This window comes from Grammomys surdaster, unplaced genomic scaffold, assembly GCF_004785775.1.
Source record: "Grammomys surdaster isolate TR1022 unplaced genomic scaffold, NIH_TR_1.0 259, whole genome shotgun sequence".
NCBI lineage: Eukaryota > Metazoa > Chordata > Mammalia > Rodentia > Muridae > Grammomys > Grammomys surdaster.
In genome coordinates this window covers 1,327,995-1,347,979 of record NW_021604700.1, presented here as the reverse complement: position 1 = coordinate 1,347,979, position 19,985 = coordinate 1,327,995, and the positions used below count along the sequence as shown (strand labels likewise).

General features: G+C 38.5%; 1 protein-coding gene across 1 annotated transcript in view; it reads left to right on the top strand.

Moving 5' to 3' along the window:
- Hmcn1 (hemicentin 1) overlaps window positions 1–19,985 on the top strand; it is a 402,633-nt gene that overhangs the window by 170,055 nt on the left and 212,593 nt on the right. The window contains exon 12 of the mRNA XM_028775780.1: window positions 19,266–19,407. Within this exon, the coding sequence (XP_028631613.1) occupies window positions 19,266–19,407 (142 nt within the window). The remainder of the gene's footprint in view (window positions 1–19,265; window positions 19,408–19,985) is intronic.

Below are 19,985 nucleotides of genomic sequence, written 5' to 3'. Positions count from 1 at the left end.
CTCTCTCTCTCTGTAATTAAAATGTAACATATATGTAATTAAAATCTAATTTCACATGTCAGAGAAAACATACAGCATATATTCTTTAATTTGGCTAATTTTACTTTGCTATGATAATTTCCAGGTCTATCCATTTTCCTGTAAATGTCAGAATTTCATTTTCTTTAGAGGAGAATAAAAATCCATTGAGTTTATGTACTTATTTTTAAATCCACTCATCTTCAAACAACCTCTAAGCGGGTTACATTTCTTGTCTCTTATGAAGAATGCAGCAACCAACGTGGGTATGTAAGAATATTAGTACTATGCTCACTGTAAACTCCTTGGTAACATGGCCAGGCAGTGTACCTAGATCACAGGATAGTTCTATTTTTAGTGTCTTGAGGAACCTGCCTACTGATTTTCTTAGTGGCTGTAGAAATGTGAATATCTATGAGTAAAGAGGAAGAATTTCTTTTTCTCCACATCCTAAATTCCCTCCATTGTAATTGATTTTCTTGATGACAGCCATGTTGACTAGGGTGAGCCAGGGTCTCAGGGTACTTTCTATTTTCATTTTCCTAATAGCTAAAGATGTTTAAACTTTCTCCACATATTTATTGACTGTTTGTAATTCTTCCTTTAGAATTGTCCAATTCAGCAGACCATTGTTAGATGCTTGTTTTTTTGTATTTAATGTCAATGTTCTTTACAGATTCTTGATATAAATCCCCTAGTTGATACGTAGTTAGAAAGAAAATTTCCCATTCTCTAGGCTGATAATTTTTTCTGTTGTACATAAGCCTTTCATTTTCATACAATCTCATTTATTTATCAATTCTTAGAATTATTTTCTACACTGTTGAGGGTTCTCTTCAGAAAGTTCATGTCCATGATTATATTTTGAAATATTTTCTCCTAGCGTTTTAAAGTCTTCGTCTTTTACATTATGGCCATGAATCTATTTTGAGCTAATTTTTGTAAAGTTTGAAAAATACAGTTTTCTTCTTTTACATGTGGATATGCAGGTTTTCCAGCACATTCATTGGCTGCCTTTTTCTCACTGTGTGCTTTTTATAGCTTTGTCAAAGATTACATGCAGGCCATAGCTGTGAGTGTTCTTTTCTGGGTGTCCCAGTCTACTCATTGTCTGCTAGGACCATGGTGCTTTTGTTACCCTGGTTGTACAGAGCAGTTTGAGATCAGGTATTGTCAAGTACCCAGTGTTGTTCTGTACAGTATTACACTGACTCTTTGTGCTCTTTTATGCTTGTATACGAATTTTAGGTTTTCTTTTTCTAGTGGCATGAAGAATGTCAATGAAATCTGACTGAAATTGCATTCAATATATAAATCATTTCTAGTAATATAATCATTTTCAGAATATTGGTTCTGCTGCTTCAGGAGAATGGGAGGCTTTTCCATGATCTCGGATCTTTCTTAACAATATGCATTTGCAAAAGTACTAAAATATAATAATGAAAATAGAATACGCAGAAACACAAAGGAAGAAAACACAAAAGGGTGTATGAAGTATTGTATTATTGAGTGGCTTCTTTGCAGGCTCTTTGAAAATTGGTTACCCCAGGCATGAACACTTCTATTATTTATATATGGTGCTGAGCTTATATTGGACAAATGTTCAATGTCAAGACTGTCCTTCCTTTAGGACCAAGTCTTCTTTGCCTACCCGAGACTTCTGCTCACCACTCTCTGCTTTGCCCTTTCTTGACTGGTCAGACCCTACCAGCATCTAAGCTTCTCCAGTTTCTACCTCTTGGGGTGACCATTGGAGGAAATCTTCCAAGAGCATTATGAATGGAGAAAGCTACCCCACCACTGAGAGCAGTGCGTATGAACTAGTTCTTAGCATTACTCACCCTACTGGAGAGATGAGGCTGTGGACAACAAGCAGTCTTCTGGGGCCTTAGAGGTTCTTAATGCTGCATGAGTGAATGACAGGTGGCTTCAGAGATCAGTCCAGCTGCCGCTCTCTGTCCCAGAGCCCTCATATCCTAGTTATTCTTAGTTGTTCAGGTCTGCAATGAGATGGGACTAGCTTTCTTTGTATGCACTTCCCTGCATGTGCTAAGTTCTGTGTTGCCTGTGTTTTAATCTTGTCAACCATTGACTTTCACACCCTCTGTAACTGGTTCTGAGGATTGTCTCTCACTTGGGGTCTGTAGCATGTCGAATTAAGGCATCCTGACTTGTGACTGTTCCTTGTTCTCAGGCCCCCAGGGTAGCTTAGTTTAAAACAAAAGTGGACCACTGTTCTTTAACTGTCTAGGTTTTTTTAATCTTCCTCTCTGGAGAAAACACTATTTCAGCAAGACCTACAACTGGCTTCGAGGCTGAGTTGCATGTAGCCTTGTATTATGATTAGGAGGGAGTTGTATCATTTTTCCTGGGAAAGCATGAAGTAATGTGTGCTCACCCTGGATACAGCACTACTAAGGGAGGCTTCTGCTTCTCTTCTGTAGTCCATGGGCTCCAAGTGGCTGGACCTGTGTCCAGACTGACTTTCTTCTTGATGCTTGGCTTTTCTGGGTCCCCGCATGTTCCAACTGTCTTTTTGCTTTTATGGATTTTCAGAGCTCCACATTTCTCTCTCTTTGGAGGGTAGAATTACATTTTCTTTTCTTAACATTTCATCACTGTGTTACATGGAAGCAGCTTCTGAGTCAGCTGTCTTACCAAGAAGTGTACTATTTCATATTTTTGTATGAATGTGTATGCATGCAGTGGCACATGTGTGTGTGGGCATATGAGTACATGCACTTGTGCAAGCATGTGTAGGCCGCACAACCTTGGGTTTCATTATGTACTTGCCACCAGCGTTGATTGATGACTGATGATTGATTGAAGTAAGCCAGAATCTCTCAGTAGCCTGGAACTCACTAAGTTCCACTGGCTACCCAGTGAGCCGCAGGTATCTTCCTTTCCCCACTTTTCCAGTGCTGGCATTACAAGCCAATCCACCATGCCTGACTTGCTAACCTTGACTCTAGAGACAAAGCTCAGTTCCTCAGATCTGTAAAATAAGCACTCTGCTGACTGAGCTACCTCCCAGATCTCTACTAATATATTTTAAATGTAGCATATAATAATTATAATACTGGTGACATTTTGTTATAGCTTATTCAGATGTGCTTTTGATGTTATTTTTCATTCCAATATACAAATGCACATGAAAACCATACTTATACTCACTGAAAGCAAAGTCTACATAAACTAAGTATTTAGATCACTGAAAATGGGTATGTTAGCAGTGCAATTTAATAACTACTCTGTTGTTTTTGAGAACTGTCCATAAGAAGATCATAAGCTGCTCAAACATTTTTCTCTGAGTAGGATTATTAGCATCTAAGTCCCTCAGACAGGCTAAAAGTCTTAATGCAATGAGCAAATTCCTCTTGACACCTTTTCACCACTAAGTTGAAAGATTTGGTTACTGCCAGCATAGAATATTTAATTCCAGATCTTCGATGTGGGAGACTGATTGCACCAGAAGGAAGTCTGGCTACTTGATAATGGCATTAGAAACAATAGTATGTCTAAAGTAAAGCTCCAAGACAGCTTTCTAGAGATCGTATGTTAGAGAATATCTATTTCAAGACTTACTTATTGTATTGTTAAAGACAGAAAATAGAAACTGTCGTGGGATTATAAAAGATACCCTCTCTACCTCTAATTTTTGTTTTCTTCATGGTCCTTGAGGTATCTTCTGCAATGGAAGGTATGCCTATAGTTAGTGAATCTTGCAATGTCTCTAGAGAGAAGTCGCTTTCAAAGAGAGTTCAATGAATTGTCACACAGAGATAACTGGAAGATCATCTGGATCTGTTCATTGAGCACTTGAGTTATTAGAGCTCCAGAGTCATCCCAGCATACTGATGGTTTGGGATAAAGTAAATGTTAATGGGTTTCTTGAAGTTAATATTGCTTCTTTATTTGAAATCCCTCAGACTGAAGTTGTAAAATAAAGTAAAAAAGCTTGTTGAGAAAGAAGTTAAGAAATAAACCATTTACTAGAGTTTCAGAAATATTTAGGAATATATTTAGCCAGAAAATTGAAAGGTCTTCAAAATAAAGATGAGAAAGCAGTGATAAAAGTTAGAGCACGGTGAAAAAGGGGAAGATATCACATGTTCTCTGATGAGCAGAATTAATATTGTGCTCGTGATTCTGTGACTCAGTGCAATGTTCATCAAAATACTAATTATTTCCTTCATAGAAATAGAAAAAGAAATCTTAGCTCACATGTAACCATAAGAGGTCCAGAATATTCAAAGTGATTCTGATCCAAAAAAAAAAAAAACCAGAAAACCAAACAAAGGCTGGAGTTAATACAACATTTGGCTATAAAACATATTACAGGGCTTTAGTTACTAAAATAGAGTCTGGCATAAAAAAATAGACACAAAGTCCAGTGCCATGAGAGCCAAGACATGTGACCATTTCCAAACCACCAGTAGATACTTGAGAAAGGCTGTAAGGACATGCCATTGAGAAGAGACAGTCCCTTCAGTAAACAGTGCTGGCAAAAGTGTGCAGGTGCAGAAGAATGAACATAGTTCTCTTCTCTTCGCTATGTTCAGAAACCAACTCAAAACTAGTCAAAGATCTAAATGTTAAAACTGTGTATTAATTATTACAAAAAAAGAGAAACATTTCAAGACATTGGAATGGGCAATGTTTATAGACAGGGCCACAAAGACATAGATAGCAAAGGTAAAACTACAAAATGGGACTACATCAAACTAAGACACCTGTAAAAGAAATGAAACTCAATGATAACATACAGAATATTTTCAAGCAATTCATATGACAAGCGATTTTCATTCAGAATATATAAGAAATTAAAAAATAATAATACCAATAGAGAATACCAAAAATCACCCTACCAAACAAACAAAAAACATGCAAAGAACAACAAAACCAGAAACAAATACCCTACTCCCAAAACATCTAGTGCAATTAGAAAGATGTTAAGAAGTAAACAGGCATTTCTCAGAAGAATAAACTCAAATGATCACTAAGCAAGCGTATACAGAAATGCTGACATTCATTAATCACCAGGAGATGCAAGTCAACGCTACAGTGACACAGCATCTCACTGCAGTTAGAACGGCTCGCATCAAATAGATGAAAATTCACAAATTTTTATCAGGATGAGGATAAAAGAGATCTTTCATGGACTGTTGGTAGAAATGTAAATTAGTATGGCCATGTGAAAAATATTGAAATGCCTCCAAAAATTAAAAGTAGAATACTGTGTGACCCAGTAATTCCACTAATGAATGTATATTCCATGGAAATAAGATCATTATTCCCTCTACTCCATAAAGAGACTCCATGTTTACTGCACAGTTATTCATGACAGCTAAAATATGGAATCAACCCAGATGTCCTGCGAGATATGAATGGATAAGGAACATGTATCATTTAGACACACAATGGACTATTCAGCCATCAAAAGAGTTGGATCCATTATTAGTAGCAACCTGATGGAACTAGAAGTCACTCTGTTAAGTGAAATGAGTCAAGCACAGAAAGAGTATTTACACTCACTTGTGGCATCAAGTCATTCTTATCATTAACCAAATTTAGCAGTGCTAGTTAGGAAATGGGAAGAGGAGTGTTGTGTGTGAGCATGGGAAGAAGAAATGAGGTTTACACAGTAAGCTGGTAGAATTGCTTCTGACTTTTCAGTATAATAAGATATCTGTCCATTGAGATAATTTATGATGCATTTAAAAAATTATAAGACTATGAAACTCCCAATATAGAAAATGATTAATGTTTGAAGAGATTGAAGTGCTTCTTATACAGACTTAAATATTATACGTTGTATATGTGTATTCAATTGTCATAATGTACCTCATATAGAGGAATTAATATTTATGTTTTAATTTAAAAGGAAGATGACCTGGCCAGATATCATGGCACATACCTTTAATCTTAGGACTCAGGAGGCAGGGGTATATAGATCTCTGTGAGTGTGAAGCCAGCCTGGTCTACTTACTGAGTTCTAGGATAACCAGGGCTATATAGAAAAATCCTGTTTTTTAAAAAAAACAGTCAAAAAAGAAAATAAAAGATAGAATAATATGGTGGAAAATATGACTTGAGGTACTAATACTACATCCAAATAAAATTAAGGATATAGTGAATGAAGTTGAAAAAATTGAAGAGTACTGAGATAAATATTTAGTACTTGAATAAGAAGACTTTCTTAAAATGGAACTTCCATCTAAGGTTTACATCTGTTGAAGAAACATCATCAACTGAAACTAAGTAGATAGTGAAGGAGTTGAAGAAAACTATCCTCTCGTGAGCTGGGTCCAGAATGACCAATTCAAACAAAGCAATGAAGAAGGCTTCTTCTAGACACATCCTGGCTGAAATGTGCTGCTGGTGGGAAGCAAAGCCCCACAAACATGCACACTATGCCAATACCTTGTATTGAGAGGGATCAAAAGCATACTGACATCAGCCTTATCAAATATATGACAGGCTAGAAGATAATTGCAGTGTGTAATTTTCATGCATGTCCCTTAGGGTCATAATACTTTCATTAAGTTTAGGAGGAATTACTTTTTATCTTGATGGGAAGTAGAAAACAAGTGAGATTAGATACTACATTCCATGTCCCAGCGCAGGCCACATAGTCAGATTCATATGTCCCAGTGGGGATGTTGACCCTTGCTTTTATTCTAAGCAGCATGACGAGTTGTAAAATACAGTGATATCAGAAACCAACATCCCAGCGGCCCTTCACCATCAATCTGAGTTCTGGCTGGCTGAGTTTCTTTGTCTTTCTTGTTTTCTATTTGTTATCAAAATTTTTGACCTTTAAAAACCAATAAACAAGAAAATGTATTTGTAATGAATTTTTTTATAGTTAGCCCATGATATTCTGCTGTCTGAAGCTAAGAATTGCAGCTGGCTCAATAATGGGAAAGATACATGTATTTTGGGGAGGAAGCACAGAATTCAAGAATTTATGATCTGGATAATTTGTCTATCTCATAAATGGCCAGTATGAAAATGTTTCAGAGTTGAGGAAAAATACCAACTCCAACGCCTTCTTAAAATAATTTACTCAAAATGACAGTTGAGTGCTCAAAATATTTTTTAAAGAAAGATAAATCAAAATATGGCATGTGAAATCTAGCAGACTACTGACTTTCTCTCAGCAACACTTTCCGGGCTCATTACCAACCCATCAGAGAGGCTTTAGGATGTGTCTTAACTGGGTTACTATTGCTGTGAACAACAGCATGACCAACACCAATGTGGGGAGGAAATGATTCATTCAGCTTATACTTCCATATCACTGTTCATCACTGAAGGAAGGAAGTACAGGAAGCTGGAGACAGGAGCTCATGCAGAGACCATGGAAGAGTGCTACTTTACTGTGTCTTTATTTCTGTCAATGAGAGTATAAAATATAAAATGAGGATTTAGTACTATTTTTATTAATAAAAAGTTTAGGCTTAAGCAGTTTGTCATATTGAAGATAACTTTTTCTAAACTTTATTTGTAGGCAACAATAGTTTAACAACAACAAAAAAAGATTTGACAAAAAATTTGTCACTGTGTCCTGAGCTGTAGATGTTCTTCCCAGGTGTAGATAATTGAGACAATATCCATTCAGGCTGTAGAATTATTGCTTTTGAAAACATGAATATATTAATGTAGAATAGCTTGATGTAAGTATAAAATAAGGCCAGGCACAGAGTATCTCTCTATGGTGCTGCTTCTGATGAACTGCTTTAATGTTTTCCATATCCTTTGATTTTTATTCTCTTGTCATTTTCAAGTTATCACACTTAAAACAAAATAAAACATTATGGCTGAGTTTTCTCTCTGCTCTCTGATCAATGAACTTTAAAGTCACGCCTTTCAAATACTTTGTGCTTGTTATCACTGTGCTTCTGGGTGTTAATGAATGCTGTATTACTTGTATTTCTCTGTGGGTTTTTTGTTTTGTTTATGTTTGCTTTTGATAGTGTTTTAAAATCCCAGAGTCAGTCTCTAGAATGCTTGGATTATAGGAGTCTACAAGCACGCCCAGCTTTACTGTTGTTTTCGTATGTTAGAAAAATGGGTATTCTCCCTCCTCGACTTTTCTTTCCTCTTTGTTAAAACATAGCTTGAAGGGAATGTCAAATTTGATTTGAATTCAAATTTGGATAAAGCTTACTTTAATTAATAAACTTCTACTAGCAGAAAGCTGCTATGCTGGTAACTCTGGCTAATATAAAATTTAGTATCCTAGAGTAGCAGCTGTCTTAGTTAGGTTTCTATAGTTGTGATAACGTACAATGACCAAGGCAACTTAGAAAAGTAAATATTTAATTGGTCTTATGGTTTCAGAGGTTCAAATCCATGATGGAAGAAGAGATGTCTGCATCAGGGACCACTGAAAGCTCACATCTTAGTTTTTTTATTAATTTTTATACAGTATATTTTTATTATATCCTTTCGTCTTCCCAGCTTCTCTCAGATCATCCCATCCTCCCTACCCACCCAACTTCATGGTTTTTTGCTCTGCCAACCACTTTCTCAAAAGAAGAAAAAGCAAAAATAAACACACACGTGCCAAAACACGAAACACACACACACACACACACACACACACACACACACACACACACACCCATTGAGTCCATTTTATGTTGGGCAGTTATTTTTAAGGCACGAGATCTGCTCTGGAGTGTGACTGACACATCCAGTGACACTCCATTGGAGACAATGGGTTTTTCCTTTCTCAAAGGAATCAATTGCAAATAGCTTCTTGGTTAGGTGTGGGGCGTTCTGTGTTCAGTTTCCCTCCTCAGTGCTGGGATTTTGTTTTGTTTAAATCTGTGCATGTTTGTGCATGCTGTCACAGTGGATGCTCTCAAGTCTTGGTCATAAGCAGGAAGAACAGAGAAAGAGAGACAGGGGAGAGAGGGAGACAGAGAGAGACAGAGAGAGACAGAGAGACAGGCAGAGAGAGACAGAGAGACAGGCAGAGAGGCAGACAGACAGACACAAACACAGAGAGAGAGAGAGAGAGAGAGAGAGAGAGGGAGAGGGGGGGGGGGAGGGAGGGAGGGAAGGAACAGGAGAGAGAGCATTGGGAATGGCTTCAAAGCCTGCTCCCATAACACAGCTTCTCCAACAAGGCTACACCTTCCAATCCTTCCCAAACAGTCCCACCAACTGGAGATCAAGTATTCAAACATATGTTCCTATGGAGCCATTCTCACTGAAGCCAGTGCACTAACCATTTAGAAACTGTTTCTTAAGTCTGCATACTTTTCTTCTCTGAATCCTTTTTAAAAAACACTATGGGATAGATTATAAAAAGGCATTTAAAAGTTTCTTGAGTTGACTTATATCCTTACTTAGTATTCAGGTAAGAATATGTGTATCTAGACAGCATATTTGAAAATTTATCTTATATCTACAAAATGTCCGGAATTATTCTGTGGATTTTAAAATATCTTTAATGGAGAATTTTTATGGAATTTTTATGGAGAATTTAATATGGAATGTTTATAAGGGTGCTATGAAGCAATTCAATGCACAAATACTTATATTTGAAAGTTTAAAGTTATAGAATTTCACATATTAAACTACAGACTAAGCTGCCTTAAATCCTTTCTGAGCTCAAAATGAAATCGAACAAAAGGAGCAAATGCAGCATTTCAGTAGATAACTAAATTAGTTTTCTTGTAATAAAAGTTTAACATTCAATTTATCTGCTAAATTCAGTCTACTGCCTCCATAGATCACGTTTCTGTTTCAACACATTCCAACTCTGCATTCAAATGGCAACAGCCAGCATATGCTTCACGTTCTATTGCCTTTCATCTAAGGCGTCTTTGCTTTGCAAAGATGTTGGGGAACTTTAATTCTAGATGGAAGGAATTCTCTCTCTCTAAAACTTGAAAGACAGAAATATTAAAGTGTCTTTAAATAGAACGTACAAGGGAAGGCTTAAGGAGTAGATTTATTTAGATTGTAAAGAGGATTTGGATGGCTTAGATACTCAAGCATATAAAAAATGTTTCAAAGAAGCTGTAAACAATGAACATCTGAATTTTCAGCCAAGAGGGTCCATGGAAAATGAGCATCAGCACAAACCCAAATGAGAGAGCTAACAGGAAGGATGTTGAAGAGGTTAATGATGGAATGAACGCACTAGCTGAGAGAAAGATAACTCCTTCCTCAGTGCAGTGACTGGCAGGTAGAAAGAGATGGAACAGTGGAGCAGATGAAGACTTATGTAGTCAACTCACTGAATAACAGAACTGCTAGTTAACACTGGAAACGCATTGGGAAAACAGTGTGGCACCTAATCTTCGCAGACTGTATTTATCACAGTCCGTTTCCAGTCACAGCACTTCTGACACCAAATACTTAGTGTTTTTCTATTCTCACCAAATCCCCAACTCTTTGGACATCAATATGCTCAGTACTGACCCTGTTTCCAGTTAGTGTGGATACAGAGGTTGAGGTGATCCCCTTTTATTCACTGACTGACTTTTGATAGTTCAAGATGCTACCGAGAGAAGTTTTACAGACACCTTTGTAAAGCCTTAGTCCCCTAATATACCACAAAACAATAATAATGAACATTTTTGCTTGCTACTGTTTAAAAGCCAAATGAAAATATAAATCTCAACTTTGGCCTTTCTGTCTTGTTTGGAAATTCCGAGATTTAGAGAGATTGCTGTCAAACCATCACTAACGAGAAGGCCTGGTAATGATCATTGATAGCTACCATTTATTTGAAAACTTTATAAGTGAGAGCAAATTTTCTTAAGACTAAATCCTCCTTGTCCATCATGGTTGTTTTATCTTGACATATTTTGAGTGATCAGTCTCAAACAATGCCTAAATAAATGAGTGATCTTTCTTAATTAGGAAAAAAATAGTATTATGCGGAAACATTAGCATGTAAATAATTGCAAAGACTTAGTTAGAATGAATATCAAAGCCATAAACAAAATGTATTATAGCATTGGATAATATGAAAGGTAGATTTTTTTGTATAATCTGTAGTTTTTGCCATTAAGATTCTATAATTAACATGGAATCTAGCCTTACTTTATCATTGAATATCCCTAAAACTATAGCCCTTCTCTCTTTTTAAAAATTTATTTATTTATTTATTTATTTATTTATTTATTTATTTATTTATCGTATTCAGGTTACATCCAGCTCACTGCCTCCTCCCTGTTATCCTCTCCCAAAATCCTTTTTCCCCTTCCACCTCTTCTTCTTCCTTGAGAGGGTGAGACCCCTCCTGGTATCTCCAAACCCTGGCACATCAAGTCACTTTGAGGCTAGGTGCATCCTCTCCCACTGAGGCCAGACAAGCAGTTCAGCTAGAAGAACATAACCCACAGACAGGCAACAGCTTTTAGGATAGCCCCTGTCCCAGTTCAGGCCCCACATGAAGACCAAGCTGCATGTCTGCTACATATGAGCGGGGAGGCCTAGGTCCAGCCTGTGTGTCTTCTTTGGTGGTTCAGACTCTGAGAGCCCCAAGGGTCCAGGTTAGTTGATTCTGTAGGTCTTCTTGTGGAGTTTCTATCTCCTTCAGGACCTGCAATCCTTCCACCTATTCTTCTATAAGAGCTCCATCCACTCTTGGCTGTGGGTGTCTGCATCTGTCTGAGTCAGCTGCTGGGCTATCACCCTTCTCTTAATAGCTGAATTTTAAAATCACATTGGCATTTGGGTGTGAATTATTTTTTATTTCTATTTTTGGCAAATTCAGCAGCTATCTGCCAAGGTGGATTTTGATCTTTGTCTTGCTCCTTGCCTGTGTGATTTGTTGCCAGTGCGCCACCTACTGATAAGTCTACAGATTAGCTGTCTTTCCTCAGATTAATACATCTGCTTGTATCTGGGCAAATTAGTCCTGTATCTGGGCAAATTAGTCTTCCCCCAGAATGAACCCGTAGTTGCTTACTCAATATTAAGTGGTAAGCCCTAAAAACATGTACATGCAAGCAAGTAAATGGCCTCAGTAAGTTGTATTTATTTATTTATATGTATATATCTGTAAGGATAATAATTAAAGAGAGAGGTTATGAGTTTGTGAGGGAGTTGGTGATGATGGGGAGCTTTTGGCTACCATATTGGATAGAATGGATGCTACTCTTTGTGGAGAGAATAAAAGCAGACAGCAAAGAAGCTTCAGAAGCTTACTTCAACCGTCACATTAAGAAACTGTGACTCACTTCAACCGTCACATTAAGAAACTGTGACTCAAATTCTCTGGGATTATTATCATTTAGGAAGTAATCTCTATCTGGGAGAGGTTATAACCAGTCTTTGTGTTTCCATTGGTGAAGTACCACTTGGAAAGTTTACCTTTTGGTTTTGTTTGTTTGCTTGTCTGTTTATTTTAATACAGTGCTTTGCTCTATAGCTCAAACTGGCTTCAAACCTGCAATTTTCATGCCTCTGCCCCCAGAGTACTCGGACTATAGATGTGTACTGTCGTACAAGCCTGCGATTGTTGTTATCTTAGATTTCAGTGGACCAACTTCTTTCTCCAGACAACTGATTTCTGATTTTGTTGCCGTTGCTTCGGTTGTCATCCTCAGTTCTTTGGAAGGAATCCTTGGCCACTTATGGAACTTCACTAGTAAGCAAGGGAGAACTTTGAAATATTGAAATATATTCTCCTGCCATTTCTTCTAGTTCCAACTTAATGGCAAGTTCAGGGAGTGAGCTTATAAATCGTTCTTACTGAGATTATGTCATTTTCGTTGTGCAAGCTTCATGGATACAAGTCATCGCCAGCACCAGGGGGACTACTCTGCTAATCAGAAATGGAAGTAATTCATTTGAGAACAATGTCAACATGTTTTGAAGAAATCGAATGACCTAAATCAGTGGATAGATAAATGTTTGTCAGGCTGGGATACAGCTACTAATCACAGTTCTCAGAAAACTCAATCAATGGTAGTCATTACGTAATGTTTTGAAGTTAGCTTTCTCTATGACCAATACAGTTGTTTAGAAGAAGGAGAAACCTCTGCAAAAATCCATTTTAAAGTTGTATAATAGAAATAACTGCTAATTATTTTCCAGTTTCTCATGTAGCCTTGTTCACAAGATTCTCACAGATTATTTAACATGCACAAGACACGTATCTGTTGAATTATTTAAAACTGGCCTCTGGTTCAGGCCGACTATCTAAGCTTCGGCAGCTCTGTCTAGCCCAGCCGCCATGTTTCTCGGCCGGAGGCCATGTGAGTGCAGCAGCTAGAACCAGCCCGCCAGAAACACCAGCCCTGCCACCCATGAGACGCCAGCGTGAGAGATGGCTCTGCCAATCTTCCACGTTGTCTCTGCAAGGCTGGGCATTGCCCAGACCATTCCACCATCCACATGGGCCCAATAAGAGAATGAGACTCTGATTCTTATAGATTAATCAAAGGCTTAATATGTTTGGTAATGATTAATAACAAGATGCCCATACGAAGAGAATTGTTTCCCAATTAGCTAACCTAAATAAAAGTAGTTACCCGCACCACTCTCCATACCCTGCGTGGCTTTCCATCCTCCTACATCTTTGCCCTCTCTAGCTCCTCCTCTTCCTTTTTTCTCTTCCTCTCCCAACTCCTCCTCTTCCTCTCCTTACTCCTCCCACCTTAGCTCCTCCTACCCATATCACCCACAATGAAAAGTAGATTTAGGAACACAAGAAATCAGCTTTATTTTCAACAACATAGATCAGTTGGATGGCTTGGTTGAATGTCAGTCTTCCCCTTGGTCTCTTGGGTCCCTCAACTGACCTTTCATGTTTTCTTAGCTTCCAGTGGTTTCTTTGAGTCCCACCCCCCCAGTTTTAGATTTCATTATGGAAGTATTTTCTTTTCCAGTTGTAACACATGCCAGCACATTACTGTATACATGTAAAACCCAAATTTATAATCTGGTAATTCTTTCACAAAAACATTTTATGAAACTTTTATTTTTAAGTATTGTTTTAATTAGTTCTCTCCAACTTAGGAAATATGACATTTGAGTTTTGTAAAGTTTTACACTAGACTAAAATGAATTTTCTTTAAAAAAAACTTTTTAATATCGTTCAGCAGCAGGTTTAGAAGTTAGCATAAGTGGCAAGCTCTGTTCATCTGTGTGATGTTAATTTTGAAGTCTTGTGTGCAACAGTCTCCCACTTTTTGAGGCAACAAGAATAGAGAGCATTTTAACTGCTCCTTACTCCCCATAAGTAGGATGCTCATGGCTGAAGAACAACACGGGAGGCCTGCTTTCATCTGCACAGATTCAGTGGCAAGTTACAGTTGCAAGGCCACTTGCTGCCACGTGGAAGCCAGAGGGCTAAACAAAGCCTCCAGGTTTCCTCCATGCTGATTCTGTGGGAACATTAGGTGGCTCAGTATGTTTTCTATAATATTAAGAAAGGGTGGATATCTGTCATTAATTAGTCCATGTCACCAGATGCAATAGTGCAATAAAAAGAAAAGTGATTTCCTAGGTGATGGATGAAACACCTCTCTAAGGTCCAGAATCCCTTCACTGAGTATGAGGTTTGCATGAGCATAAACACATGCTGATGGCATCATTGTTACTTCTTTAACACATGCCAGGTGACATAGGTATTAGCATGTTTCTTCCCTGTCAGTAAAGCAGAAAAAGAATTTTAAGTTTCTACTTAGAACAACAGTAAATTTTAAGTATCTAGAAAGGATCCTAAGTTTCATAAGAAATCATAAGCATTACTTGTAACCAGCTGGATAATCTAAATAGAATATTAGGATAATGATTATATCTCAGAGTATATATGCACTGGGTAGTTAAAATTCTGTAGTATTTATTTTTGTTATACTTTGGCAAACAACAGACACTTAACATTTAAGGCAACAGTTACCTAGTGTCTCCTAAGTGCCAGGAGTTGCTCTGTTTTATGTCTGCAAATGTAGCTGTCCCTGCATAACTCTCTGCAGGAGATAATATTATTATTTCTATTCAAGTCTAGACAACATGGACTCAGCAAGACCCAAGTTTACTCCCAGCTCTGCATTTCAAGCACTTTGGGTAATTTATTAAACTATTCTGAGCTTTATTTTTTCATCCGTAAAGTAAGTCTAGCATCCAGTACTTTGCATATAATACACACAAAATTCAGCCCACCTTTCTACTTTAGCAGATTGACTAAAAAGAAGCACAGCCTAAAAACAAAACAACACATTTATATTTGTGAGATCCTTGACAGTATAAGTGTTAGAGATATAGCATGCTCTCAAGAAATGAATGTTGCATAAAAATACATAAAAGCATACAGAAATTTGCCAAATTTGCTCTGTGTGTGCCCATGGTGGTAAGTATTGTAAATAGCTGTCTAGGTCAAAAGAATTATCTGACTAATGTGTCATCGATGATTGAGTCTCCTTGAAGAGAAAGTCCTTTGGTGTGGTCTTTGAAATTTTCCAGCCAGAGGCTCAAGAACAATAAACCATTTGCAGCCGTTAGGACAGACGCCTCCTAGTGCAAGAATGAGCCTGACTATTGCCAAGAGGTGATGAGATTTGTTTTCAATTTGATGATTATAGTAGGTGTGATGATCGTTGTTTTCTTGCACCTGTATAATTTGTTTCAATAGTTCATAAAGGCACCCAAGACTTAAAACTCTTTGAATGTATCAAATGTGTATGTATTTAATTTTTTTGAATCATTGGTGAGACACTATTTTTTAAAATGTCTATTTTGGGTTTTTCATTTTAATAACTTAGAAATAAAACACCAGTGTTTACTTACCCCACATCATGGTAGCATTGCTTTGGCTAATGGTGTGCTGCTGTGGATGATGACGGTGCTGACAGTGCTGATGGGTGCCGTGGTGGTGGGAAAGTTAGTAAGAACCATGAAATTATGATGAAAACCTCAAATAAAAACCAATTACATATCCTTGGGACCTAAAACTGCTTCTACATCCAACTTTAATGCGTTTTTCCTATTAAAATAGGGTTACCTCTATAAATAAGGAGACATGGTTTGGATTTGTGTGGGGGTAAATAAAGTCATTGCACTGAAGAGTTAAATTACAATTCTTCTATGTCATACTCTTGCCCCATCTCCACCACTTTACTAAAATGGGAATTCTTCCCCTATGTGTTAAAAAAATTAACAATTAAATCCGTTAAAGCAAGAGGTATTGTATCCTTATTAACCTAATTAAAGGCTGACTCATTTTGACCATCTTTATTCAAGTGTTGTGTTACTTGGTGGGCAGCCAGGTTTGCCTCCCTGTGTTTTCTCATGCCCTTTCTGATTTTCTTATCATGGGCAGGAATAGTCTTCTCAGGGCAATGGTAAATTTCTCACCTCTCGCAGGATGACGTCATCCCATCTGTATGTTACACAGATTTATTTCATGACCCCGGGCAGCACCCTACATTCAGGCTTTATTTGCTCAATAACCTCTTCACTTTCTGCATCCTGGTTTGAGTAACTGACATTTATTTTTACTTTGATATCTGAACCACAGAGTCTACCAGTGGGATTCTTGCTGGGATGCATGCCAGGCCCATTCTGGCAGACTTCATTGCAAGGCACCAAGTTTAGACAAAAATCTTGAGAGGAGCCTGAAGCTTTGCAACAGTCCTATGTTAATATGAGGTAGCCATGAGAAATATTTAATTTAGAAAAGCAGGACTGAATACATGTGAATATCCAATAAATTGCAAAACGGGAAAGAAAAAGAGGAAGGAAGGAAGGAAGGAAGGAAGGAAGGAAGGAAGGAAGGAAGGAAGAAAGGAAGGAAACGAAAGGAATTGCTCCTCTTTTTCTTCTCCTTCCCTGAAGACTGTCAGTGACACCCCTGTACCATGTGTAGTCCCTCAGCCTTCCAGAATTGATGGAGTCCAGATGGAATCACAATGTGAACTTACTGGCTGTGGCCAGTCTGCCTTTGACCTCACGCATCTTTTTAGCCCTAGGTTCACTGAGAAGAATCTGGAATAAAGAGGCTATCAACCAAATCCACAGGCTGGGAAAAGCCTTCTAATGTTGACTTCAAAGACTAGATCCTAATTTGAAAAGTGCAATGTAAATAGGGAAAAGAACAAAGAGGCGGGGACTGTAAGCTGCTAGCACTTAAGCACTAATTAGGTTCTTTGTTTGCATTTGCATGGCAGCTTTACTGCTCCCTCACTGGAGTGAGTAGGTCTTCAGGAGAATAATTTCTCTTAGTGAAAGTAAGTCACAATTTGCCCACCAACCTGCAGTAGTGATAACACCATAAGCATATTCAGGTCTAGGCTGTTAAGTGAATTGCTCAATTTCATCTTAAAAAAAAAAAAAGAGCCAGTAAAATAGAACGTGGAGAAAGAAAGCCACTCAGTTCATAAATGTAGCCATAGCACAGTTCTAGGTTTGTGTATAGAACCCTGAGCAACAACAGAAGCAAATGCCAACTGAATCAACTTGTTTCTCTTAGGACTGATGGAATCCTCCCATTTCAAGCCCTGAGAATGAAAGTTTGTTTCATTTTGCTGTATCTAAAGGAAGATTTTTCCCCAAAAGAATTGTTCACTATTTTTTTTGGTAGCACTTTCTTTGGGGGTGAATTCTTACTGCCTAAGAGACAGACATAGAAAACAGGTGATAGCAGAGGAGATGTATCAGCATCCCAGTTATATTTTGACAGCAAATTGCGGGTTTCAAGTTCCATTTTCAAAAGTTCATACAAGTGGAAAGCATTAGATAATTTGAGTCATTGTCATTTCTTGTTATATTGAGGCCTTGTGGTTCTGCAAGTATGAGTCACATGACCTCTTAAGAGGGGCTGGCAGTTATTATGACTGAAGAATGGTTTGTATTCCATCAACGGTGTTAAGTATCTTTTAGATCCAACACATTACAATGTTAAATGCTGTGGAAGATAATAGGAGATGTACAGTCTGAAGACGTGGTCTGATTTCAACAGAAATATAATAAACAGATCGAAAAACGAAAAACGTGTTCGAACAAAGCAGACAGCATAAACAGAACAAGTTGTGTCTCCAAACCTGCTTTCACTGTTTGAAAAGACCTGAAGGCTACACTTGAGGTCATTGATCGCAAACAAGGTTAACCGGAAGTTTTAGAATAGCAGACAAAATCTAGAGCCTAGAAGTGGGAAAAGGTAGCACATGGTGACCTATGGAGAGAGAAACATGGCATCAGGGTTAAGTTCACTTGCTTTCCAAGAAAAGTTGGCTTCACCTACCTTCATTTCCTTTGGTCTCATTCTTTTGCTGATAATGCCAGACCTGTGATTGGGCTCTGATAGGGGTCCCCTCCAAATAATAAAATAGATTATGGGAGTGTAGGGTCAAGGGGTCCTGCATCTGCTCCAACACAGTGGGAAGTTTTGACCATGCTTGCCCCACGCCAGTTGAGTGTCAGGCTGTGGGGAAGCCGAAGGATACCGCTCCAGGGGTGGGGGAGCTCAGTCTGAGGCATGGGACAGCAGGAGTTGGCTCGGGAGTCCCCGGGCCTGCAGGGAGGCCGGAGATGTCTGGTTTTCATGCTCTGGGACACCCAGGCTCTGCTGGGAGCCTCGGAAGAGCTGAGAACAGAGTGGAGGCCAGCGAGGCTGAGGGAGAAAAGAGGGGAGAGCTCCGGCTGGATCCAGCAGGGATTGAGTCCTAGGCTTGTCGGTGGGCAGCTGGCTTGAGTTTGGCTTGGCTTGGCAGTGGCTGGGAGCTCAGAGAGGCCTTCTAAGAGAGATTAGATGGCAACTCTTTAGGCGAAAGCCTTCTCCGTTACTCCCCAAGGTGGATCCCGATGAAAAGAGGCAGTCATGGTTTTAAGGCATTTACTGTCATGAGGGAAAGTGGATGAATAAAACCATACCCCACTTCTCAGGGCTGACCTGAGGTTAAATACCTTTTGAAGGGAGGACTGTCTGGGAGGGAGAGTTCATTGGCTAAGTCCCCCAGACCTTTAGGTATCTCATTAAAATGGAGATCTGTCTTGACATCCTCTACTTGTGGAGGCCCTTGGGGCGTTGCCCTTACGTGATTGATGGCCACGAATCTATGAAGGGCTGTGGGAGCCTGTAGCTACGTGATAAGACCCAGGAACCCAGGGGCAGGGCAAAAATCCCTTCGGGGTTTCTAGCCTTTGCTCAACCAGGAACCAAGCTGCCTTTCACAGTCCTACATCGGAGGTTAAGTAATTTCTGATCAATACTCACATCTCCTCATTCCAATATAAATGGGTATCTCATCACCAAACTTTCATTTCATTTACAGAAAAACCCAAAGTCACTGTGATGCCCAAGAATCAGTCTTTCACAGGAGGGTCCGAGGTCTCCATCATGTGTTCTGCAACAGGTTATCCGAAACCAAAGATTGTCTGGACCATTAATGAGATGTTTATCATGGGTTCACACAGGTACTGGGTTTGTATCATCTTCTTTGTTTCTATTGAGTGAGAAAGGTTGATGGAATTTTGGGAGCACGTTAATCAGACCTGATCCTCAGTATTTGAAACTTGAAAATCTATGGCTTTATACTTTCTAAACTGGCTAGGAAATGTCAAAAAAATTGCAAATAGTGGCTTTAAAAAGTTTGAAGTTATTAATCCTTAATTTTAATAGTTACAATCAAATATCCTACCATCTTTTGAGTTATAAACTTGGCACCATGACTTGTTATTATTTATCTTGAAGTGGAATAGGATAATATACTGTATCTGGAGGAAATATTACGTAGTTATAATCAATCTGTCTAAGGCATTGTCATGATTAGTGGGGAAAGAGGAAGGAGGAGGAAGGACATAAAGGAAGTTCTATTCCGGGTTGGACTTATTCTTGATAACTGCTTCCACTCTTGCTTTAGCACACTAAGGAGTCCTTTCTGCTGCTGTATGCTCCCTAGAGACCTTTAGACTCTGAAAGTCATAGGTACAAGGATCAGAAACATCAACACTTCTGGCCATCAGGCTTCCAAGCGAGACTCCTGGTTTAGCCT